Source organism: Triticum aestivum, chromosome 7B, assembly GCF_018294505.1.
Source record: "Triticum aestivum cultivar Chinese Spring chromosome 7B, IWGSC CS RefSeq v2.1, whole genome shotgun sequence".
Lineage (NCBI taxonomy): Eukaryota > Viridiplantae > Streptophyta > Magnoliopsida > Poales > Poaceae > Triticum > Triticum aestivum.
In genome coordinates, this window is record NC_057813.1 from 599,100,076 (window position 1) to 599,126,258 (window position 26,183).

At 43.1% G+C, this 26,183-nt stretch overlaps 1 protein-coding gene across 1 annotated transcript; it reads right to left on the minus strand.

The window, feature by feature from the left end:
* Window positions 1-93: 93 nt before the first annotated feature.
* On the minus strand, window positions 94-5,643 carry LOC123158875 (EH domain-containing protein 1). The gene is made up of 16 exons (XM_044576695.1): window positions 5,381-5,643; window positions 5,185-5,264; window positions 5,030-5,098; window positions 4,866-4,923; window positions 4,738-4,790; window positions 4,598-4,640; window positions 4,462-4,523; window positions 3,350-3,463; window positions 3,093-3,195; window positions 2,940-2,989; window positions 2,132-2,260; window positions 1,807-2,058; window positions 1,647-1,726; window positions 1,244-1,370; window positions 1,010-1,153; window positions 94-535 (listed from the first exon to the last, which is right to left on the minus strand). The coding sequence occupies exons 1-16, from the start codon at window positions 5,466-5,468 to the stop codon at window positions 350-352; spliced, it is 1,638 nt and encodes a 545-aa protein (XP_044432630.1). The 5' UTR covers window positions 5,469-5,643; the 3' UTR covers window positions 94-349.
* Window positions 5,644-26,183: the final 20,540 nt, after the last annotated feature.

Genomic DNA, 26,183 nt, shown 5'->3' on the forward strand with positions numbered 1-26,183 from the left:
ACACGGCACACACGAGGTGGTCCAGTATTATTCACTGGATCGCACCACCAAGCATTCATTCAAGCTGTTCCTCGGAACGAATAGATGATCATCTGAAGGATAAATGCAACCACCATCCCATATTCCGACTTCCATGCCATTACAATAAGGCCGTTCTCCAGCGAACAACTGAGCAATTGCTTCTGGCTCGTATTATGCATAATACAGTTATAATACAACAATGGGTACAGTGTAGTAGCAATAAACACCCTACTACACTGGCAGCCAAAACCCTATGGGCAAGCCACCGCCATCCACGCCTGACATGTCGAACTGCGAACCAAAGCCGTCTTCCGATCATGATATTTGCTCACTCGTAAGGGTTCCTGAAGTTCTTGAGCAGCTCCGGGATGTCGTACCCGAGCATGTCGTCCACCGCCTGGATCATCTTGGGCTTCACCTTCTCGAACCTGTCGATGCTGTACCCGCCCAATGCTTCTCTGAAGTGCTCCACGTAAGGGAAATCCCCCGCGGGGAGATGGTGTTCCCTTTGCACCTGTTCCAACAGATATCAGTTATTATTAGTTCAGCGTTAATATTAATAGTGAAGGAAGTGTGTAGAAGCAGAAGTTCAGACAGTCAGCAAACTGCAATCAGCTCTTATTGCAAGTTAAAACTGCAATTCTAAAGCCAGTGGTGGTTTGGCAAGTACTCCCTCCGTCCGGAAATACTTGTCATCAAAATGGATAATAAGGGATGTATCTAGAACTAAAATACGTCTAGAACTCTAGATACATCTCCTTTTATTCATTTTGATGACAAGTATTTCCGGACGGAGGGAGTAGTATTTAGTAACACTGTGTGATGCCCATATACCAAAACTAAACACCTGGGCCAAGACTAAGAACATCTGCTATGAACTCATAAACATAGGGCTCCATCTTAACAGAAGCAAGGGTCATCATGTCCTTACAATGTGCAACAGTTGTGGACTGGCTACAAAGTTAAGAGAGACGAACAAAATACACACCTTTGCAAACTCGCCCTCCAAATTGTCGATAAGTTTCTGCTGGGCTTTAGCTTTGCCCATCATCGTAGGCATCTGATTCTTTAGATGCCCAATTATATAAGCATGTATCTTGGCAGCTCTAGCACGTTTGACGAATTCATTGATCTGTACATATATATCAATGTGTTAACTGTGGCGGAAAAAAAAAACAGGAGACCGGGACTTAAAAAGAACACAAACGGTGAAAAAACTTACCCTGCGGTCACAAGCTTTCTTTGGTATATCTTTTAGATCAGAAAGGAGATCATCCTGCTCTTTCTCAAATAGTTCCTTTCCGATCGGGCCAACAGCTGATTCCTTTACTGGTTTATCATTGAACGATCTGCATGTCGATTCCTAAAGTGAGTTTATTGTTTCAATATGCTGGATTGAAACAGTCATTACCATTTACATACACAAGATTCAGATATTTTTGCTTAAGCGATTCGAAGTATGCTAAACACTCCACTGAGATAAAAAAAAAAGTACATCTATGAGACTTATAGTAATATTCAATCTAGAGTTTTGACAAGATTATAAGTCGAGAGTAATATGTAGCAAACTACAATACATTTGACTATATGAGTGGAACAAAGTAAATGAGGGCATGGGTGGTTACCCAATATAAACGCGCGACACCTCAGGGGTATTCAATACTTTACCAAGAGACCACATAAGTGCACCATAAACTCTCATAAGCTGCAGGTAAAAAACTGTTATGTACAGAAAATAAAGCAATAAACAACACAGGTCATGCAGAGAGAACAATGAATAACTACCTGTTGAGTGTCAATTTGGTCGGCCTTGTTTAGAACTACACGTATTTTGTCATCATGTCCACGTAAAGATCCGATGACACGTTTAAACTCATCGCTGATATCAAGCTTATGAGGATCAAACAGAAGCAGGATAAGGTCACACTTGGCAGCAAACCATGATGTAACACCTGTGAATTCATAGCTACGTTGTGTCCGTTGCTTTTCACCAGAAAGAACACCAGGTGTGTCTACAAACGTGATATGCTCTAGTAGCTTCAAGGTACAAGTTAGGTATCAGTGTCCAGATAACCATGTGCCTTCTACATGCATAAAAATAAAAGCTTACTGGATGTGGCATCTGAGAGCATTCAAACTTGGACAAAAACGAAGTCCCAAATGTTGTGAGACCACTAAAAGGCATATCTGCTTGAACAGCTAAAGTATTTCCAGGGATAGTCCTTTCATCAGGTCCTGACTGGTAAGAGGAAGAAAATTAACAGGACTACTGAAGAAACTACAGGGAGAAACATAAGTAAAGCACTGTACATTAATATACTATCTGGGATGTGGACATGTGGTCAATTCTGTTTAAATTGCACCAGCATCTAATATAAGTTGCAACAACTGAAAAAATGAATCAATAGTGTCCATAGCAATTTAACCTCACCTACAATCTCCACAAGCAGGAATAAGTACAAAATCTAGAAGAGAAGGGCCTGAAGTTAATCTTGACTACTGGGCACATGTTTACACTTCTTGTACACTAGCTAACAAAGCCTTGAGAAACCAGCAGCCATTATCAATGACATACTCTAAACAATAATTCTAGCTCGGTGATCCAGAGAAAAGTTTCACAAAAGCAGGTGCAGAATGCTAATCAATGAAGCATTGTGCCAAATAGATAAGCTAGGTAAGTAGCATCACAAGCCACGAACAATCCGACATACAATCAATGGTCGGGTAAGAATATAACAGAAATCAGACACTAATGCATGAAGAGTTGTAGAGCTCTACAAAACCATGTGTTGGGCATAAAAGTCTTCCAGTTATATTTTTCAATAAACTTCCTTTCACAAATCATATCTGGGGTAATATTTTTTTTGGTCCACCTAGCATTCCTACAAATAGAAGATTTAAGACTCTCTGAAGTTTACCATGACAACAACAAATCTGTCGGTTGTCGGCTCCGGTCCAATATGGGCACCTGCAAAATTGCAAAGCAGACGAATTAATTGTCAGTTTGTCTCATAGTATGTTATTAAATTAAACCAGGAAACTACAGGAAACACATGTGCGAAGTACATAACCTGGATAGCTTGTTTTTAGCAGATGTTTGATGAAAGTAGTTTTCCCTGTAGAATATTGACCTAAGAGCATAACCATTGGCTTTGCATCAAAATCACTGTTTGTCTGCAAAATGGAGGGTATTATTTGTACTTAAGTAGCTTATTTGAAGGTAATACCACAAGGATATAACATTAGGAAATATAAACACACAAAAAGTGAATGAAGTAGTCCTTTTCGAATCGTATAGAAAGCAGATATAGAGAATACAAGTACTTACCAGTAACGGGGACACAAAATCATTGAATTTGTATGTAACTTCCAAAGGCTTCAATTTTTCGATGTATAGTCTTTTTAATCCATCAATGACAGAAGTAACAGCAGTCAGGGGTATCTGTATTGAAAACACCATAAACAAGGTAAGCATAAATGATACATGTGTCACCGAGGAAATCAGTATTATTTGATAGAAAATCGCTTGCTTTGCCACAATGCCTTACTATTTAATTTAATAGCATGCGAGTCTGCAATGTCTAATAACCAGAAACAGAAATACTAAATGCCTTGGTTCTTAAAACACAATCAATCGAAGGTTCTCTATGGTGTCTGAGCACATTCTGTAGTGTGCCTGAGCACATTCTGTAGTGTGCCTGAGCACATTCTGTAGGATAACTGAGATACCTTCAGCAAAATTAAGTGTAAGCTTTTGTGTTAAAAGTTCATTAATTGAAGCTTTGGTTGAAATGGATAGGAAATTGCCTTAAAATGAACCATGATTCATCACAACAACAGTGTAAACATAGATTAACTTCTACTTGGTTGGGTACAGCAGAGCTGCATACATAAATGACTTGAGTTCGATGTCGTGTTTTCTTTATTAGACAATCATTGACATATCAAGAAATTTTAGTATTTATCAAACCTTCTTTTTATGTTAGTTAAAACTTCGATTATTTGTCCTAGCCAGCTGAATTTCAACATCAAGTGCTGTCTCTCTAAAAATAGTATTGTACAAATTATACTATTTCCGAGGAAAGAAGCCTGCTTAAAAAAAAGTACATCTTATAGATAACTACTCCCTCCGTAAAGAAATGTAAGAGCGTTTAGATCACTAAATAGTACATTCAAACTCCAAAATGAATAGGACCCTTGTATTGTTGCTTTGAAGTACATGTCAAAGCTTTACCTCACCTCATGACTAATGTATGGAGAACTTCACCTCAGAGCAAACTCTCAAAGTACATTTGTTCATTCAAAACAGCAAAGTTATATGCTATCCAACAATGACCATGTTGGAAATGAAACTTTCTAACATTTTGCAAGAGCTTGAAGTGAGACATATAATACTTCCAACTCAACAAATAAAATAAAACGGAAGAACATGAGCACTACCTTCTTGGATGACTTTGAGTTGAACCAATGGTTAGTAGAAGGTCCCTGTGCCTGAGGAAATCCTACACAAAATTTAAAAACCATTTGTTATATTTCTCCTGCGGGGATGAATTCACGCTTAAGGTTCACTCCTTACCATCCATATCCTGATCGACCCTCTTTGCCAAATGCTTCGATTTCTAAAAAGCAGTTATCATCACTCTCACAGGTCAGTGGAATTCAACAAAAAACATGGGTAAATATTAACGAGGCAGCATCAAGGCATAGCAGACTTACCGCAAGTTGAGCATCCAAACCCTCCATCACTGGGGGATTGAAGCTGATTAGATCTGTCAGACAGCGTGAACTAATTAGCACTCAAGAAATAAGTAATCAACAGAGCTGATTTGGTGGCTAGCAACAACCTTCCCGCTGAAGGCTGTCCTGGGATATCTCATTCCCCGCCTGCGCCAAAGAGACGAGCTGCCAATCGCAACAAACCCGTCACAAATCAACAACAGCCAAAACCGTCTAGAAGCAGCACGGTGGTACAATGAACAATGAAATGCCGTGGGATAGCGAGGCAAACCTGCATCGCGGTGATGAACTCGCCGAAGCCGAGGTACCCCAGCCGCTTGGAGTCGGCGATGGCCCAGACCTTGAGGCGCGACAGGGTCCCGCATTAGAGATCAAATCGACAGCCCCATCTACAGTACTAGCGCGAGACGAGGCGGGGGTACCTACCTGCTTGAGGTCGGCGCGGGGGAGGCTGGACATGGCGAAGAACCTGATGGCGTCGGGGCCCGTGATGCGGCCGTCGCCATCTGCGCGCAGCGGAGCAGTGAGGGGTCCGATCGAATCGAATCGCGAGCAGCAAGCAGAAGGGGATCGATTACTGGGGGGTCAGAGGGGAATGGGGGGCGGGAGGCGGGGATCGGACCTGAGTCGGCGAAGGCGAACCAGTCGCGGTAGATCTTCTGGTGCTCCTTGGAGCAGCTGCTCGCCGGGTGCTGCCCCCCGATCTCCATGGCTCCCCTCCCCTCCCGCCTCGGTCGCCGCGGGCTCTGCAGCTTGGGGAAAGGGGAAGCAAAGGTAAAACCCTACTGCGAGGCTACCACCACGCCGGGGACGTGGCGGCTGGGGTGCTGTGAGGTGGCACAACAGCGGGTTCAAAAATGGCTTTTACTGCTCTAGGGGTTGAGATTGATTGACTGGAGTGGAGCTTGGCTCGAACCCACGCGGCGACGACGCGGTGGGCGGTGGCGTTGCTGCCCAACTCCGTTGACGCTAACGAACTCGCGAGGTTGGGCCGGATCCCACCTGCATTTCCACATCAAAGACGTCGGTAGGCAATCCAAACAATTTACAAAATAAAAAAGTAAATATATAATTGCACGTGCGTTGCGATGATATATGAATATTTTACTACGTTAATCCATGATTATATCTACATTAGTGATTGTGAAAATAATGTTTATCAAATCATGTCATGTCCACGATTTACCTACCTAAATAAATTATACTCCCTTCGATCCATAATAACTGTGGCAATTTTCAATGAAGACATTTTTTTATAATCACTTATTTGTAAAAACTTATTGGCTTGTCAAAGAAAATATCATTGTAAGCAAAGACGGAAGAAGACGAACTCCAGCAAGCTACATCCACCGAACGTATGGCATCTACCGGAAATCCGGCGCTACTGCACCCAGGAAGAATCAGCGGACATTCGACGCCCACCAGACGTCCGGTACCTGAGTGTGTGCAGCTGTGGCCTTTGGCCTCTCTCCCACTTACCCCTTCATGACTAGCACTATAAATAGACCCCCCCCCCCTCCTTATTTCTAGGGATAGCTAAGAATAGATCTCATATCATAAAGCTTAGCTCATGTACCTCCTCTTGTGGGATTCCTCTTGAGAGAGACACTCCATTGGAGTTCAAGACCTCCATTGCAGAAGGATCCCTAGGGATTATCAATACCTCCACTTGTGGAGAAGGATTCCCATCATAAAATAATCAAGACCTCCTTGTTCTAGGACTTGGGGAAGAACTGTCTTGTTCCATCTCACTCTTTGGATGATTTGGATCATGAATCTATCTATGTGTATCTTTTATTGCATCTATATGTGTTCAATTGTGTTTTCTGTCGTGTTTCCCCTCATGTTCTTCTATGAATGTCGAATCCACCTCCAATTCGTGAACATCGGGACAAATTACATTGATTAGGGTTTTACCCTACATCGGCTTAGCTTTGATTACGAAGTTGTGGGAGCAGTATAGCTAGCTGGAGATGATCCCAACCTTTTAATGTGCTGAAATGATGGGTTGGGTTGGTGCATGCCTGGTTGTTAGGTTCTCCTTTTTATCTGGATGGTTCTGTTCCCCTCCTATGGTGGCAAATAATTATGCCACTAATAGTTTATACAGTGTCCATGTCACTTATGCTATTGTGAAGCATGGCAGAGCCATTTCATTATTATGTTTTGATGGAGCCTTGTGCTACCAGTTACACCATGATTCTATTTGTTTAGAACAACGTTAGAAGAAATAGTTTACTAAGAAGGATAAGCAGTTACTCCTAGAAACTTCATGGAGTAATTCTGATTACAACATGCTCCAGTTCTAGAACCAAGTTACTCCTAGGATTACAACATGTTCATAGCCTTGCCTATCAATATTTTGATTCTTTTTTTATGGAGCATTGTGCTACTAGGTGCTAGTAACATGAGTAACATGTTTGTTTGCAAAACTACTCCTTCTAATACAATGGCATTAACATTTTTACTCTTTCTAAAAAAGGATTACAATATGTAATCTCTTTCTAAACAAACTACTCCCTCTTCTGTTTCCTTTCCTTTCTTGTGTGTGTTGCTCTAGTGGACAAGGACAAGGACTATTACTCCATTAGTGACCAGTTATAACTTCCAAGGTTTCCTGGTAGAGTTCACCACCCACTCCGAGAGCCCTAGACAACCTTCCTTCCCTATGCATTCTATCTTTGTTCAGGTGGGGGATCTTATCCCAAGCCTCCTTCATCTTTCATAACTTCCACCAAGATTGACTTCAGAGTTATGAACACCATCAGTTCCTTGATAGTGTTTGGTGCACTTTCAAGTGTTAAGGACTGAATAAAATTGAAGAAGCAATGGTCCAACGCATTCATATCAGGTGAATTTGCAGGTTGCCGCAACAACCTGAAATCTAGCCATGTATCCGCTACAGTTGCTAGAAAAATTGGATCATTAGGCACAACATGTGTTCTGGTGTTGTTCTGCTAGATGTTAACTATCACTGACATAGTCTGTCTATCCTTGTTGTTGGAACTTCTTGTTGCACCCTTTTCCTTGACAAATGCCCATACTCCTATCTTTCCATCAAAAGTTTGAAAACCACCCGCATCAAACCTTGGCCTGGTCATTGCGCAAAGAAACATTACTTTACCTATAATGTATTTATGTTTCCTAATAAAAGGTAAACAAAAAAGATGTTTTCACCAACCTCCTTGAAGCCCAAACTTAAAGTGAGCACAGGTCCTTCCTAATGTTTCTGCCATAGCCTCGGCCAACACTAGTTTCTCTAACAGAAGTTTCACCAACGCATGAGGTTCCACCATGCCCACCTTCCCTAACCCTGTCCATCCAATCTTGATCACTTTCCTCTCCTTCTATGATAGATTGAGCCCCTTCATCATTCCTTCCATCCTCTCCACCCCCCCCCCCCACTGCCTCCATCGTAACAACACATGAACCAGTACTAATTGAAGGAAATATGCCCTAGAGGCAATAATAAAATTGTTATTTATATTTCCTTATATCATGATAAATGTTTATTATTCATGCTAGAATTGTATTAACCGGAAACTTAGTACATGTGTGAATACATAGACAAACAAAGTGTCACTAGTATGCCTCTACTTGACTAGCTCATTAATCAAAGATGGTAAAGTTTCCTAGCCATAGACATGAGTTGTCATTTGATGAACGGGATCACATCATTAGAGAATGATGTGATTGACATGACCCATCCGTTAGCTTAGCACTATGACTGTTTAGTTTATTACTATTGCTTTCTTCATGACTTATACATGGTCCTATGACTATGAGATTATGCAACTCCCAAATACCGGAGGAACACTTAGTGTGCTATCAAACGTCACAACGTAACTGGGTGATCATAAAGATGCTCTACAGGTGTCTCTGATGGTGTTTGTTGAGTTGGCATAGATCGAGATTAAGATTTGTCACTCCGATTATCGGAGAGGTATCTTTGGGCCCTCTCGGTAATGCACATCACTATAAGCCTTGCAAGCAATGTAACTAATGAGTTAGTTACGGGATGATGCATTACGGAACGAGTAAAGAGACTTGCCGGTAACGAGATTGAACTAGGTATAGTCATACCGACGATCGAATCTCGGGCAAGTAACATACCGATGACAAAGGGAACAACAGATGTTGTTGTGCGGTTTGACCGATAAAGATCTTCGTAGAATATGTAGGAACCAATATGAGCATCCAGGTTCTGTTGTTGGTTATTGACTGGAGAAGTGTCTCGGTCATGTCTACATAGTTCTCGAACCCGTAGGGTCCGCACGCTTAACGTTCGATGACGATTGGTATTATGAGTTTATGTGATTTGATGTATCGAAGGTTGTTCAGAGTCCCGGATGAGATCACGGACATGACGAGGAGTCTCGAAATGGTCGATAGATAAAGATTGATATATTGGACCATGTTGTTCGGACACTGGAAGTGTTCCGGAGAGTTTTGGATAAAACCGGACTGCTGGAGGGTTACCGGACCCCCCCTCCTCCGGGAAGTTAATGGGCCACCATGGGACTTAGAGGAGAGAGGGTCGGCCAGGAGGTGGCGTGCGCCCCCCCCTCCGGTCTGAATTGGACAAGGGGTGGGGGCGGCGCCCCCCTCCTTCCTTCTCTCCCCTTCCTCCTTCCTTCCCCTCCTTGTTGGACTAGGAAAGGGGGAACCTACTCCTAGTAGGAGTAGGATTCCCCCCCTTGGGGGAGCCCCTTGAGGCCGGCCGGCCCCCTCCTCCCCTCCTTTATATACGGGGAGGGAGGCAACCCATAGACACACAAGTTGATTTCTTAGCCGTGTGCGGTGCCTCCCTCCACAATTTTCCACCTCGGTCATATTGTCGTAGTGCTTAGGCGAAGCCCTACGCCGGTAACTTCATCATCACCATCACCACGCCGTCGTGCTGATGAAACTCTCCCTCGGCCTCAGCTGGATCTAGAGTTCGAGGGACATCACCGAGCTGAACGTGTGCAGATCACGAAGGTGTCGTGCGTTCGGTACTTGATCGGTTGGATCGCGAAGACATTCGACTACATCAACCGCGTTACTAAATGCTTCCGCTTTTGGTCTACGAGGGTACGTGGACACACTATCCCCACTCGTTGCTATGCTTCTCCTAGATAGATCTTGCGTGATCGTTGGAATTTTTTGAAATACTACGGTTCCCAGCAGTGGCATCCGAGCCAGGTCTATGCGTAGATGTTATATGCACGAGTAGAACACAAAGAGTTGTGGGCGATAATAGTCATACTGCTTACCAGCATGTCATACTTTGATTCATCGGTATTGTTGGATGAAGTGGCCCAGACCGACAGACCGCGTTCATGAGACTGGTTCTACCGCCGGGCTTTGCACACAGGTGGCTAGTGGGTGTTTGTTTCTCCAATTTTAGTTGAATCGAGTGTGACTACGCTCGATCCTTGTTGAAGGTTAAAACAGCACACTTGACGAAAAATCGTATTGGTTTTTAATGCGTGAGTAAGAACGGTTCTTGCTAAGCCCGTAGCAGCCACGTAAAACTTGCAACAATAAAGTAGAGGACGTCTAACTTGTTTTTGCAGGGCTTGCTGTGATGTGATATGGTCAAGACGTGATGATATATAATTTGTTGTATGAGAAGATCATGTTTTGTAACAGTTATCGGCAACTGGCAGGAGCCATATGGTTGTCGCTTTATTGTATGAAATGCTATCGCCATGTAATTTTTTTACTTTATCACTAAGCGGTAGCGATAGTCATAGTAGCAATAGTTGGCAAGATGACAACGATGCTTCGATGGAGATCAAGGTGTCAAGCCGGTGACGATGGTGATCATGACGGTGCTTTGGAGATGGAGATCAAAGGCACAAGATGATGATGGCCATATCATATCACTTATATTGATTGCATGGGATGTTTATCCTTTATGCATCTTATTTTTCTTAGTTCCGCGGTAGCATTATAAGATGATCTCTCACTAAATATCAAGGTACAAGTGTTCTCCCTGAGTATGCACCGTTGCGACAGTTCGTCGTGCTGAGACACCACATGAGGATCGGTTGTGATAAGCTCTACGTTCACATACAACGGGTGCAAGCCAGTTTTGCACACGCAGAATACTCGGGTTAAACTTGACGAGCCTAGCATATGCAGATATGGCCTCGGAACACTGAGACAGAAAGGTCGAGCATGAATCATATAGTAGATATGATCAACATAGTGATGTTCACCATTGAAAACTACTCCATCTCACGTGATGATCGGGCATAGTTTAGTTGATATGGATCACGTGATCACTTAGATGATTAGAGGGATGTCTATCTAAGTGGGAGTTCTTAAGTAATATGATAATTGAACTTTAATTTATCATGAACTTAGTACCTGATACTATTTTGCATCTCTATGTTGTTGTAGATAAATGGTTCGTGCTACTGTTCCATTGAATTTTAATGCGTTCCTAGAGAAATCTAAGTTGAAAGATGATGGTAGCAACTACACGGACTCGGTCCGTAACTTGAGGATTATCCTCATTGCTGCACAGAAGAATTACGTCCTGGAAGCACCGCTAGGTGCAAGACCCGCTGCAGGAGCAACACCAGACGTTGTGAACGCCTGGCAAAGCAAAGGCGATGACTACTCGATAGTTCAGTGTGCCATGCTTTATGGATTAGAACAGGGACTTCAACGACGTTTTGAACGTCATGGAGTATATGAGATGTTTCAGGAGTTGAAGTTAATATTTCAAGCAAATGTCCGGATTGAGAGATATGAAGTCTCCAATAAGTTCTACAGCTGCAAGACGGAGGAGAATAGTTCTGTCAGTGAGCATATACTCAGAATGTTTGGGTACCACAATCGCTTGACTCAACTAGGAGTTAATCTTCCGGTTGATAGTGTCATTGACAGAGTTCTTCAATCACTGCCACCAAGCTACAAAAGCTTCTTGATGAACTATAATATGCAAGGGATGGATAAGACAATTCCCGAGCCCTTCGCGATGCTAAAGGCTACGGAGGTAGAAATCAAGAAGGAGCATCAAGTGTTGATGGTCAACAAGACCACTAGTTTCAAGAAAAAGGGCAAAGGGAAGAAGGGGAACTTCAAGTAGAACGGCAAGCAAGTTGCTGCTCAAGTGAAGAAGCCCAAGTCTGGACCTAAGCCTGAGACTGAGTGCTTCTACTGCAAAGGGACTCATCACTGGAAGCAGAACTGCCCCAAGTATTTGGCGGATAAGAAGGAGGGCAAAGTGAAAGGTATATTTGATATACATGTTATTGATGTGTACTTAAATAATGCTCGCAGTAGCGCCTGGGTATTTGATATTGGTTCTATTGCTCATATTTGCAACTTGAAATAGGGGCTACGGATTAAGAAAAGATTGGCTAAGGACAAGGTGACGATGCGCGTGGGAAATGGTTCCAAAGTCGATGTGGTTGCCGTCGGCACGCTACCTCTACATCTACCTTCGGGATTAGTTTTAGACCTGAATGATTGTTATTTGGTGCGAGCGTTAAGCATGAACATTATATCTGGATCTTGTTTGATGCGAGATGGCTATTCATTTAAATCAGAGAATAATGGTTGCTCTATTTATATGAGTAATATCTTTTATGGCCATGCACCCTTGATGAGTGGTCTATTTTTACTAAATTTCGATAGTAGTGATACACATTCATAGTATTGAAGCCAAAAGATATAAGTTCAATAATGATACTGCAACTTATTTGTGGCACTGCCGTTTAGGTCATATTGGTGTAAAGCGCATGAAGAAACTCCATGCTGATGGGCTTTTGGAATCACTTGATTATGAATCACTTGATGCTTGCAAACCATGCCTCATGGGCAAGATGACTAAGACTCCGTTCTCTGGAACAATGGAGCGAGCAACAGACTTGTTGGAAATAATACATACTGATGTATGCGGTCCGATGAGTGTTGATGCTCGCGGCGGGTATCATTATTTTCTAACCTTCATAGATGATTTGAGCAGATACAGGTATATCTACTTGATGAAACATAAGTCTGGAACATTTGAAAAGTTCAAAGAATTTCACAGTGAAGTGGAAAATCATTGTAACAAGAAAATAACGTTTCTACGATCTGATCGTGGAGGAGAATATTTGAGTTATGAGTTTGGTCTTCATTTGAAACAATGCGGAATAGTTTCTCAACTCACACCACCCGGAACACCACAGCGTAATGGTGTGCCCGAACATCATAATCATACTTTGTTAGATATGGTGCGATCTATGATGTCTCTTACTGATTTACCGCTATCGTTTTGGGGTTATGCTTTAGAGACGGCTGCATTCACGTTAAATAGGGCACCATCTAAATCCGTTGAGACGACACCATATGAACTGTGGTTTGGCAAAAAACCCAAATTGTCATTTCTTAAAGTTTGGGGCTGCTATGCTTATGTGAAAAAGCTTCAACCTGATAAGCTTGAACCCAAATAGGAGAAATGTGTCTTCATAGGATACCCAAAGGAAACTGTTGGGTACACCTTCTATCACAGATCCGAAGGCAAGATTTTCATTCCTAAGAAAGGATCCTTTCTAGAGAAGGAGTTTCTCTCGAAAGAAGTGAGTGGGAGGAAAGTAGAACTTGATGAGGTAACTGTACCCGCTCCCTTATTGGAAAGTAGTTCATCACAAAAATCAGTTCCAATGATTCCTACACCAATTAGTGAGGATGCTAATGATAATGATCATGAAACTTCTGATCAAGTTACTACCGAACCTCGTAGGTCAACCAGAGTAAGACCCGCACCAGAGTGGTACGCTAGTCCTGTTCTGGAGGTCATGTTGCTTGACCATGATGAACCTACGAACTATGAGGAAGCGATGATGTTCCCAGATTCCGCAAAATGGCTTGAGGCCATGAAATCTGAGATGGAATCCATGTATGAAAACAAAGTGTGGACTTTGGTTGACTTGCCCGATGATCGGCAAGCCATAGAGAATAAATGGATCTTCAAAAAGAAGACTAAAGCTGGCGGTAATGTTACTGTCTACAAAGCTCGACTTGTTGCAAAAGGTTTTCAACAAGTTCAAGGAGTTGACTACAATGAGACCTTCTCACCCATAGTGATGCTTAAGTCCGTCCGAATCATGTTAGCAATTGCCGCATTTTATGATTATGAAATTTGGCAAATGGATGTCAAAACTGCATTCTTGAATGGATTTCTGGAAGAAGAGTTGTATATGATGCAACCAGAAGGTTTTGTCGATCCAAAGTATGCTAACAAAGTGTGCAAGCTCCAGCAATCCATTTATGGACTAGTGCAAGCATCTCGGAGTTGGAATAAACATTTTGATAGTGTGATCAAAGCATATGGTTTTATATAGACTTTTGGAGAAGCCTGTATTTACAAGAAAGTGAGTGGGAGCTCTGTAGCATTTCTAATATTATATGTGGATGACATATTGTTGATTGGAAATGATATAGAATTTCTGGATAGCATAAAAGGATACTTGAATAAGAGTTTTTCAATGAAAGACCTCGGTGAAGCTGCTTATATATTGGGCATCAAGATCTATAGAGATAGATCAAGACGCTTAATTGGACTTTCACAAAGCACATACCTTGATAAAGTTTTGAAGAAGTTCAAAATGGATCAAGCAAAGAAAGGGTTCTTGCCTGTGTTACAAGGTGTGAAGTTGAGTCAGACTCAATGCCCGACCACTGCAGAAGATAGAGATAAAATGAAAGTCATTCCCTACGCTTTAGCCATAGGTTCTATCATGTATGCAATGCTGTGTACCAGACCTGATGTGTGCCTTGCTATTAGTTTACCAAGGAGGTACCAAAGTAATCCAGGAGTGGATCACTGGACATCGGTCAAGAACATCCTGAAATACCTGAGAAGGACTAAGGATATGTTTCTCGTTTATGGAGGTGACAAAGAGCTTGTTGTAAATGGTTAGGTCGATGCAAGCTTTGACGCTGATCCGGATGACTCTAAGTCACAAACTGGATACGTATTTATTTTGAATGGTGGAGCTGTCAGTTGGTGCAGTTCCAAGCAGAGCGTCATGGTGGCATCTACGTGTGAAGCGGAGTACATAGCTGCTTCGGAAGCAGCAAATGAAGAAGTCCGGATGAAGGAGTTCATATCGGATCTAGGTGTCATACCTAGTGTATCGCATCCAATGAAAATCTTTTGTGACAATACTAGTGCAATTGCCTTGGTAAAGGAATCCAGATTTCACAAGAGAACCAAGCACATCAAGAGACGCTTCAATTCCATCCGCGATCAAGTCAAGGAGGGAGACATAGAGATTTGCAAGATACATACGGATCTGAATGTTGCAGACCCGTTGACTAAGCCTCTCTCACGAGCAAAACATGATCAACACCAAGACTCCATGGGTGTTAGAATCATTACTGTGTAATCTAGATTATTGACTCTAGTGCAAGTGGGAGACTGAAGGAAATATGCCCTAGAGGCAATAATAAAGTTGTTATTTATATTTCCTTATATCATGATAAATGTTTATTATTCATGCTAGAATTGTATCAACCGGAAACTTAGTTCATGTGTGAATACATAGACAAACAGAGTGTCACTAGTATGCCTCTACTTGACTAGCTCATTAATCAAAGATGGTTAAGTTTCCTAGCCATAGACATGAGTTGTCATTTGATGAACGGGATCACATCATTAGAGAATGATGTGATTGACATGACCCATCCGTTAGCTTAGCACTATGATCATTTAGTTTATTGTTATTGCTTTCTTCATGACTTATACATGTTCCTATGACTATGAGATTATGCAACTCCCGAATACCGGAGGAACACTTAGTGTGCTATCAAACGTCACAACATAACTGGGTGATTATAAAGATGCTCTATAGGTGTCTCTGATGATGTTTGTTGAGTTGGCATAGATCAAGATTAGGATTTGTCACTCCGATTGTCGGAGAGGTATCTCTAGGCCCTCTCGATAATGCACATCACTATAAGCCTTGCAAGCAATGTAACTAATAAGTTAGTTACGGGATGATGCATTATGCAATGAGTAAAGAGACTTGCCGGTAACGAGATTGAACTAGGTATAGTGATACCGACGATCGAATATCGGGCAAGTAACATACCGATGACAAAGGAAACAACGTATGTTGTTGTGCGGTTTGACCGATAAAGATCTTCGTAGAATATGTAGGAACCAATATGAGCATCCAGGTTCCGTGTTGGTTATTGACCAGGGAAGTGCCTCGGTCATGTCTACATAGTTCTCGAACCCATAGGGTCCGCACGCTTAACGTTCATTGACGATTGGTATTATGAGTTTATGTGATTTGATGTACCGAAGGTTGTTCGGAGTCCCGGACGAGATCACGGACATGACGAGGAGTCTCTAAATGGTCGAGACATAAAGATTGATATATTGGACCATGTTGTTCGGACAGAGGAAGTGTTCCGAAGAGTTTCAGATAAAACCGGAGTGCTAGAGGGTTACCGGAACCCCCTCGAGAAGTTAATGGGTCACCATGGGCCTTAGAGGAGAGAGGGCCAGCCAGGAGGTGGCGCCTGCCCCCCCCCCCAGTCCGAATTGGACAAGGGTGAGGGCGGCGGCCCCCTCCTTCCTTCTCTCCCCTTCCTCCTTCCTTCCCCTCCTTGTTGGACTAGGAAAGGGGGAACCTACTCCTAGTAGGAGTAGGATTCCCCCCCCCTTGGGCGCACCCCTTGAGGCCGGCTGGCCCCCTCCTCCCCTCCTTTATATACGGGGAGGGGGGCACCCCATAGACACACAAGTTCATTTCTTAGCCGTGTGCGGTTCCCCCCTCCATAGTTTTCCACCTCGGCCATATTGTCGTAGTTCTTAGGCGAATCCCCTGCATTGGTAACTTCAACAATCATCGTCACCATGCCATCGTGCTCACTGAAAGATCGTGGATGTCGCCTAGAGGGGGGGGGGTGAATAGGCGTTTTAAAATAATTATGGTTTAGGCTTGAACAAATGCGGAATAAACCTAGCGGTTAATTTGTCAAGCACAAAACCTACAAAAACTAGGCTCACCTATGTGCACCAACAACTTATGATAACCAAGATAAGCAACTATGTGATAGCAAGATATATGACAAAGAACAATATGGCTATCACAAAGTAAAGTGCATAAGTAAAGGGGCTCGGGTAAGAGATAACCGAGGCACGCGGAGACGACGAAGTATCCCGAAGTTCACACCCTTGCGGATGCTAATCTCCGTTTGGAGCGGTGTGGAGGCACAATGCTCCCCAAGAAGCCACTAGGGCCACCGTAATCTCCTCACGCCCTCGCACAATGCAAGATGCCGTGATTCCACTAAGGGACCCTTGAGGGCAGTCACCGAACCTGTACAAATGGCGACCCTTGGGGGCGGGTCACCGAACCCATACACTTTGGCAACCCTTGGGGGCGGTCACCGGTACCCGTCAAATTGCTCGGGGCAATCTCCACAACCTAATTGGAGACCCCGACACTTGCCCGGAGCTTTACACCACAATGATTGAGCTCCGAACACCACCAACCGTCTAGGGCACCCAAGCACCCAAGAGGAACAAGCTCAAGGGTACCAAGCACCCAAGAGTAATAAGCTTCTCAACTTGTAACTTCCACGTATCACGTGGAGAACTCAAACCGATGCACCAAATGCAATGGCAAGGGCACACGGAGTGCCCAAGTCCTTCTCTCCGAAATCCCACCAAAGCAACTAATGCTAGGGAGGAAAATGAGAGGAAGAACGAAAGAAGAACACGAAGAACTCCAAGATCTAGATCCAAGGGGCTCCCCTCACTTAGAGGAGAAAGTGATTGGTGGAAACCTGGATCTAGATCTCCTCTCTCTTTTCCCTCAAAAACTAGCAAGAATCCATGGAGGGATTGAGAGTTAGCAAGCTCGGAGAAGGTTAACAATGGGGGAAGAACACGAGCTCCAGAGATAAGGTTCATTGGGGAAGAAGACCCCCTTTTATAGGAGGGGAAAAAAACCAACCATTACCCCCTACCAGTCCCGCAGAGAGCGGTACTACTGCTAGGCCAGCGGTACTACCGCTTAACAGCCTAAGCGGTACTACCGCTCCTCCTCGCGGTACTACCGCTCCAGAGCGGTACTACCACCACTCCTGCCGCGGCTGGTACCGGAAAGTCCAACACGAAAAACGAGCCCTCGAATCGAGGCGGCACTAGCACGAAACCGCAGCGGTACTACGGCTGGGGCTACAAGCGGTACTACCGCTGTGGAGCGGTACTGCCGCTTATAGCATCCAAGCGGTACTACCGCTCCGGCCTGCGGTACTACCGCTCAGACCAGAGCAGGGAGAAAAACAGAAATGCCATAACTTCTTCATATGAGCTCTGAATTGAGCAAACTCAAGCTTGTTGGATACAAGACAACGAGTAGCATCAAAACAGCGAAGAACAGGGAGGGGAGGTATGCCTAACAAACAAAGGAGTGAAACCTCCAATAGAGAAGAACTGGCATACCCTCCAACATCAAAAACATCATAGAAGATGCATGTGAACTCCGTTTTCGATGAACTCGAGCTTGTCATAAAAATGACCAAGAGCTCCAAATCTCACAAGGAGAAGAACCAAACAAGAACCAATAAAGATGATGCAAGGATGCAATGGTTTGAGCTCTCTACGAACGATACGATCAAGCAACTCATCGAGAGCCCCCCTTGATAGTACGGCAATCGATCCTATAACCCGGTCTCCCACGGTGATACCGGTAAAATAGAAAACCTATCAAGGGCAAACCTTTGACTTGCACATGATCCACTTGAGCTAGATGATGATGATCTTCTCCTCCTAAAGATGGACCACCTTTCTTGATTGCGTTGGCTTGATGAAGACTAGTAGATTGCTCCCCCATACTCCACTATCGGTGAGCCACTCTTCTGCACATCTTCACAAGTCCATTGTCACCACAATGGACGGCAAGCTTCAAGCATATGATCTCTTTGTGATGATCCTACTTGAACTTTCACACCGCAACCTAACCCCACAAAGAACTCTCACGAAGATCATGGGTTAGTACACAAAGCGTAATTGACAGTGCTTACCATACCATGGGATCGCTTGATCCCTCTCGGTACATCTTCTACGCTTTGTGTGTTGATCAACTTGGCTCACTCTTTGACTTAGTCTTGATCAACCTTGAATCTTTCCAACTCTCTTCATTTGGATGATGTCTTGAAGGTGGACATGAATGATCACACAATCTTCTTCTTCAAGACATGCTTGCAATAAGCTCAACACTCACATGACCGATCTTTGGATAATTCCTTAATAGCACCGTGGTCATCACAAACTCTCCTTGAGACCAACAAATGGACTCCAAGAAAAGCCTATGGACAAACCCTTCAAATATAACTCAAGGCAACCATTAGTCCATAGAGATTGTCATCAATTGCCAAAACCAAACATGGGGGCACCGCATGTTCTTTCACTCACAAAACTCTCGCTCGGCCTCAGCTGGATCTAGAGTTCGAGGGACATCATCGAGCTGAACGTGTGCAGATCGTGGAGGTGCCGTGTGTTCGGTACTTGATCGGTTGGATCGTGAAGACGTTCGACTACATCAACCACGTTACTAAACACTTCCGCTTTTGGTCTACGAGGGTACGTGGACACACTCTCCCCGCTCGTTGCTATGCTTCTCCTAGATAGATCTTGCATGATCGTAGGATTTTTTTTGAAATATTACGTTTCCCAACACTAATCTATGGTAACATATCACTACTAGGGAAAACCCTAGTAGTAGCACGGGTCTTGAGGCTATCAGCAGCGCGGGCAGCCGCGCTACTACTACGACACTACAACTAACTGTTAGTAGTAGCGCGGTATGTACCCGCGCTACTAATATTGACTATAACAGCAGCGCTTTTCCAGAACATGCTACTATTACTTAGCTGTAGTGCTTTCCTAGCCCCGCTCTACTGCTATATCTTTCATCATCCCCCCCGCTTCCTACCCCATTTCAGTTTCAATAAACTGCAATTTCCAGATACTAGGTACTACTAGATATCTGCAATTTCCAGATATCAATTTCATAAAGCATTATAGGTATTGGGTAGTACTAGATAACAATTTCATATATAGTCAATATGCATCTTCAAACAGTACTAGGTGATATCAACGACGATCATCATATGTAGTTCTAGATGATATTGACGACGATCATCATATGTAGTTCTAAATGATATCGATGACGATCATCATATGTAGTTCTAGATGACATAGCCACACACACATATGTAGTTCTAGATGATATCGACGACGATCATCATCCTGAAGCTTGGGCGGTGGGTGTTCCTGATAGTAATTAGGATGGCCTGTCCAACACGAAGGTTCTTGCCAACGAGGAATCTATTCCACCCAACCGAGTTTAAGTGTGTGCGACCGTCTGTGTCCATGCGGTAAGTACATGTGGTGACGGAGCCCCTTGCGGTAAGGCGTACTCCAGCTGAGCCTTCTTCATCAGGCTCAATACCACAACTCACAGATAGGTTCTTTGGCAATTTCTGAATAAGAAAAACATATCAATTAATAAATAGCCTCGCACATACTCTTGCAAATATATTTCTATTAAGTATAGATTTATACACTACCAGAAGACACAGTACTATGCATTTGTACTAATTAAGCATGAATTCCACTAATAAGTATATATGGATTATCTACACTATTAATAGTTCCTTGGATTCTACACTAATAAGCATGTGATCAGACTCTACACTAAAGCATATCATCGACTAGATTCCACATAGCATATCATTGGACTCTACACTAAGCATATCATCGGATTCAATAAGCATATCATCAAATAATTTGCATTTGTAAGTATAACAATAAAGCACATATATATATCATCAAATTACTACAGTCAGTATAACATACCATTTCATGCCGATCGACCATGGTACTTGTCAGGCGGGTCACGAATGGCACCCCGACAAAGTCATCACGTGGCGGAATTATGTCCCATAGGTTGCACACCTCCTCCATTCTTTGAGCTACGATGGCTTCATGAAGTGGGTTCTCATCATCTTCATCGAGTGGGTCCTCATTATCTTCATCATCTTCGTCATCTTCATCATCTTCGTCATCTTCATCATCTTCATCATCTTCGTCATCTTCATCATCTTTGTCATCTTCATCATCTTCCACCAGGTTGATATAAATGACAGCCAGCTTAGGTCTTTTTGCTCTGAAGGAGAAGCTGTAACACCCCCAAAAATTTAACCATGTTTTGAATTATTAAAATTTTGCCAGGAGTTTAAAAATTGTGCTTTCTGGATTTTCTTTTGATTTCAGAACCCCTTTTATTTAATATTGAGGAGTTTTTACCCCAAGTGGAAACATTCCAAAAATATTATTGGACTTCTATACTCTCTCAATAAAACAATTCTTAATCAGTGGTTTTATTTGCATAATTGTTTTTCCTCAGCTTTATTCTTTTAAAGTGATTTTCATAAGTTTTGGAGCCTCTTTTTGAAGGAAATATGCCCTAGAGGCAATAATAAAGTTATTATTTATTTCCTCATATCATGATAAATGTTTATTATTCATGCTAGAATTGTATTAACCGGAAACATGATACATGTGTGAATACATAGACAAACATATAGTCACTAGTATGCCCCTACTTGACTAGCTCATTAATCAAAGATGGTTATGTTTCCTAACCATAGACATGTGTTGTCATTTGATTAATGGGATCACGTCATTAGAAGAATGATGTGATTGACATGACCCATTCCGTTAGCCTAGCACTTGATCGTTTAGTATACTGCTATTGCTTTCTTCATGACTTATACATGTTCCTGTAACTATGAGAATTATGCAACTCCCGTTTACCGAAGGAACACTTTGGGTACTACCAAACGTCACAACGTAACTAGGTGATTATAAAGGAGTACTACAGGTGTCTCCGAAGGTACATGTTGAGTTGGCGTATTTCGAGATTAGGTTTTGTCACTCCGATTGTCGGAGAGGTATCTCTGGGCCCTCTCGGTAATGCACATCATTATAAGCCTTGCAAGCAATGTGACCAAATGAGTTGGTTACGGGATGATGCATTACGGAATGAGTAAAGAGACTTGCCGGTAACGAGATTGAACTAGGTATTGGATACCGACGATCAAATCTCGGGCAAGTAACATACCGATGACAAAGGGAACAATGTATGTTGTTATGCGGTTTGACCGATAAAGATCTTCGTAGAATATGTAGGAACCAATATGGGCATCCAGGTTCCGCTATTGGTTATTGACCGAGAATAGTTCTAGGTCATGTCTACATAGTTCTCGAACCCGTAGGGTCCGCACGCTTAACGTTACGATGACAGTTTTATTATGAGTTTATAAGTTTTGATGTACCGAAGTTTGTTCGGAGTCCCGGATGTGATCACGGACGTAACGAGGAGTCTCGAAATGGTCGAGACATAAAGATCGATATATTGGAATCCTATATTTGGACATCGGAATCGTTCCGGGTGAAATCGGCATTTTACCGGAGTACCGGGAGGTTACCGGAACCCCCCGGGGGGTTATTGGGCCTACATGGGCCTCGAGGGAGAAGAGGGAAGGAGGCAGGAGGGGGCCGCGCGCCCCTCCCCTTCCTAGTCCGAATAGGACAAGGGAAGGGGGGCGGCGCCCCCCCTTTCCTTCCCCTCTTCCTCCTCTTTCCCCCCTTCTCCTATTCCAACTAGGAAAGAAGGGAGTCCTACTCCCGGTGGGAGTAGGACTCCCCCCTTGGCGCGCCCTCCTTGGCCGGCCGCCTCCTCCCCCCTGGCTCCTTTATATACGGGGGCGGGGGGCACCCCATAGACACACAAGTTGATCTACGGATCGTTCCTTAGCCGTGTGCGGTGCCCCCTTCCACCATATTCCACCTCGGTCATATCGTCGCGGAGTTTAGGCGAAGCCCTGCGCCGGTAGAGCATCATCATCGTCACCACGCCGTCGTGCTGACAGAACTCATCCCCGAAGCTTTGCTGGATCGGAGCCCGGGGATCGTCATCGAGCTGAACGTGTGCTGAACTCGGAGGTGCCGTACGTTCGGTACTTGGATCGGTCGGATCGTGAAGACGTACGACTACATCAACCGCGTTGTCATAACGCTTCCGCTTACGGTCTACGAGGGTACGTGGACAACACTCTCCCCTCTCGTTGCTATGCCATCACCATGATCTTGCGTGTACGTAGGAATTTTTTTGAAATTACTACGTTCCCCAACAGTGGCATCCGAGCCTAGGTTTTATGCGTTGATGTTATATGCACGAGTAGAACACAAGTGAGTTGTGGGCGATACAAGTCATACTGCTTACCAGCATGTCATACTTTGGTTCGGCGGTATTGTGAGATGAAGCGGCCCGGACCGACATTACGCGTACGCTTACGCGAGACTGGTTTCACCGTTGCGAGCACTTGTGCTTAAAGGTGGCTGGCGGGTGTCTGTCTCTCTCACTTTAGCTGAATCGAGTGTGGCTACGCCCGGTCCTTGCGAAGGTTAAAACAGCACTAACTTGACGAACTATCGTTGTGGTTTTGATGCGTAGGTAAGAACGGTTCTTGCTAAGCCCGTAGCAGCCACGTAAAATTTGCAACAACAAAGTAGAGGACGTCTAACTTGTTTTTGCAGGGCATGTTGTGATGTGATATGGTCAAGACGTGATGCTATATTTTATTGTATGAGATGATCATGTTTTGTAACCGAAGTTATCGGCAACTGGCAGGAGCCATATGGTTGTCGCTTTATTGTATGAAATGCAAACGCCCTGTAATTGCTTTACTTTATCACTAAGCGGTAGCGATAGTCGTAGAAGCAATAGATGGCGTAACGACAACGATGCTACGATGGAGATCAAGGTGTCGCGCCAGTGACGATGGTGATCACGACGGTGCTTCGAAGATGGAGATCACAAGCACAAGATGATGATGGCCATATCATATCACTTATATTGATTGCATGTGATGTTTATCCTTTATGCATCTTATCTTGCTTTGATTGACGGTAGCATTTTAAGATGATCTCTCACTAATAATCAAGAAGTGTTCTCCCTGAGTATGCACCGTTGCGAAAGTTCTTCGTGCTGAGATACCACGTGATGATCGGGTGTGATAGGCTCTACGTTCAAATACAACGGGTGCAAAACAGTTGCACACGCGGAATACTCAGGTCATACTTGACGAGCCTAGCATATACAGATATGGCCTCGGAACACGGAGACCGAAAGGTCGAGCGTGAATCATATAGTAGATATGATCAACATAGTGATGTTCACCATTGAAACTACTCCATCTCACGTGATGATCGGACATGGTTTAGTTGATTTGGATCACGTAATCACTTAGATGACTAGAGAGATGTCTATCTAAGTGGGAGTTCTTAAGTAATATGATTAATTGAACTTTAATTTATCATGAACTTAGTCCTGGTAGTATTTTGCAAATTATGTTGTAGACCAATAGCTTGCGTTGTTGCTTTCATATGTTTATTTTGATATGTTCCTAGAGAAAATTGTGTTGAAAGATGTTAGTAGCAATGATGCGGATTGGATCCGTGATCTGAGGTTTATCCTCATTGCTGCACAGAAGAATTATGTCCTTAATGCACCGCTAGGTGACAGACCTATTGCAGGAGCAGATGCAGACGTTATGAACGTTTGGCTAGCTCAATATGATGACTACTTGATAGTTTAGTGCACCATGCTTACGGCTTAGAATCGGGACTTCAAAGACGTTTTGAACGTCATGGACCATATGAGATGTTCCAGGAGTTGAAGTTAATATTTCAAGCAAATACCCGAGTTGAGAGATATGAAGTCTCCAACAAGTTCTATAGCTAAAAGATGGAGGAGAATCGCTCAACTAGTGAGCATGTGCTCAGATTGTCTGGGTACTACAATCGCTTGAATCAAGTGGGAGTTAATCTTCCAGATAAGATAGTGATTGACAGAATTCTCTAGTCACCATCACCAAGTTAGTAGAACTTTGTGATGAACTATAGTATGCAAGGGATGACGAAAACGATTCCCGAGCTCTTCGTGATGCTGAAATCGACGAAGGTAGAAATCAAGAAAGAGCATCAAGTGTTGATGATTGACAAGACCACTAGTTTCAAGAAAAGGGCAAAGGGAAAGAAAGGGAACTTCAAGCAGAATGGCAAGCAAGTTGTCACTCCCGCGAAGAAGCCCAAAGCTGGACCAAAGCCTGAAACTGAGTGCTTATACTGCAAAGGAAATGGTCACTAGAAGCGGAAATGCCTTGAATATTTGGTGGATAAGAAGGATGGCAAAGTGAACAAGGGTATATTTGATATACAGGTTATTGATGTGTGCCTTACTAGTGTTTATAGTAACCCCTGAGTATTTGATACTTGTTCGGTTGCTAAGATTAGTAACTCGAAACAGGAGTTACAGAATAAACAGAAACTAGTTGAGGGTGAAGTGACGATGTGTGTTGGAAGTGGTTCCAAGATTGATATGATCATCATCGCACACTCCCTATACTTTCGGGATTAGTGTTGAACCTAAATAAATGTTATTTGGTGTTTGCGTTGAGCATGAATATGATTTGATCATGTTTATTGCAATACGGTTATTCATTTAAAGTTAGAGAATAATTGTTGTTCTGTTTACATGAATAAAACCTTCGATGGTCATACACCCAATGAAAATAGTTTGTTGGATCTCGATCGTAGTGATACACATATTCATAATATTGATGCCAAAAGATGCAAAGTTAATAATGATAGTGCAACTTATTTGTGGCACTGCCGTTTGGGTCATATCGGTGTAAAGCGCATGAAGAAACTCCATAAAGATGGATTTTCGGAATCACTTGGTTATGAATCATTTGATGCTTGCGAACCGTGCCTTTTGGGCAAGATGACTAAAAACTCCGTTCTCCGGAACAATGGAACGAGCTACTGACTTATTGGAAATAATACATACCGATGTATGCGATCCAATGAGTGTTGATGCTCGTGGCAAGTATCGTTATTTTCTGACCTTCACAAGATGATTTGAGCAGATATGGGTATATCTACTTGATGAAACATAAGTCTGAAATAGTTGAAAGGTTCAAAGAATTTCAGAGTGAAGTGGAAAAATCATCGTAACAAGAAAATAAAGTTTCTGCGATCTGATCACGGAGACGAATATTTGAGTTACGAGTTTGGTCTTCAATTAAAACAATGTGGAATAGTTTCACAGCTCACGCCACCTGGAACACCACAACGTTATGGTGTGTCCGAACGTCGTAACCGCACTTTATTGGATATGGTGCGATCTATGATGTCTCTTACTGATTTACCATTATCGTTTTGGGGTTATGCATTAGAGACAGCTGCATTCACGTTAAAAGGGCACCATCTAAATCCGTTGAGACGACATCGTATGAACTATGGTTTAGAAGTAAACCTAAGCTGTCGTTTCTTAAAGTTTGGAGTTGCG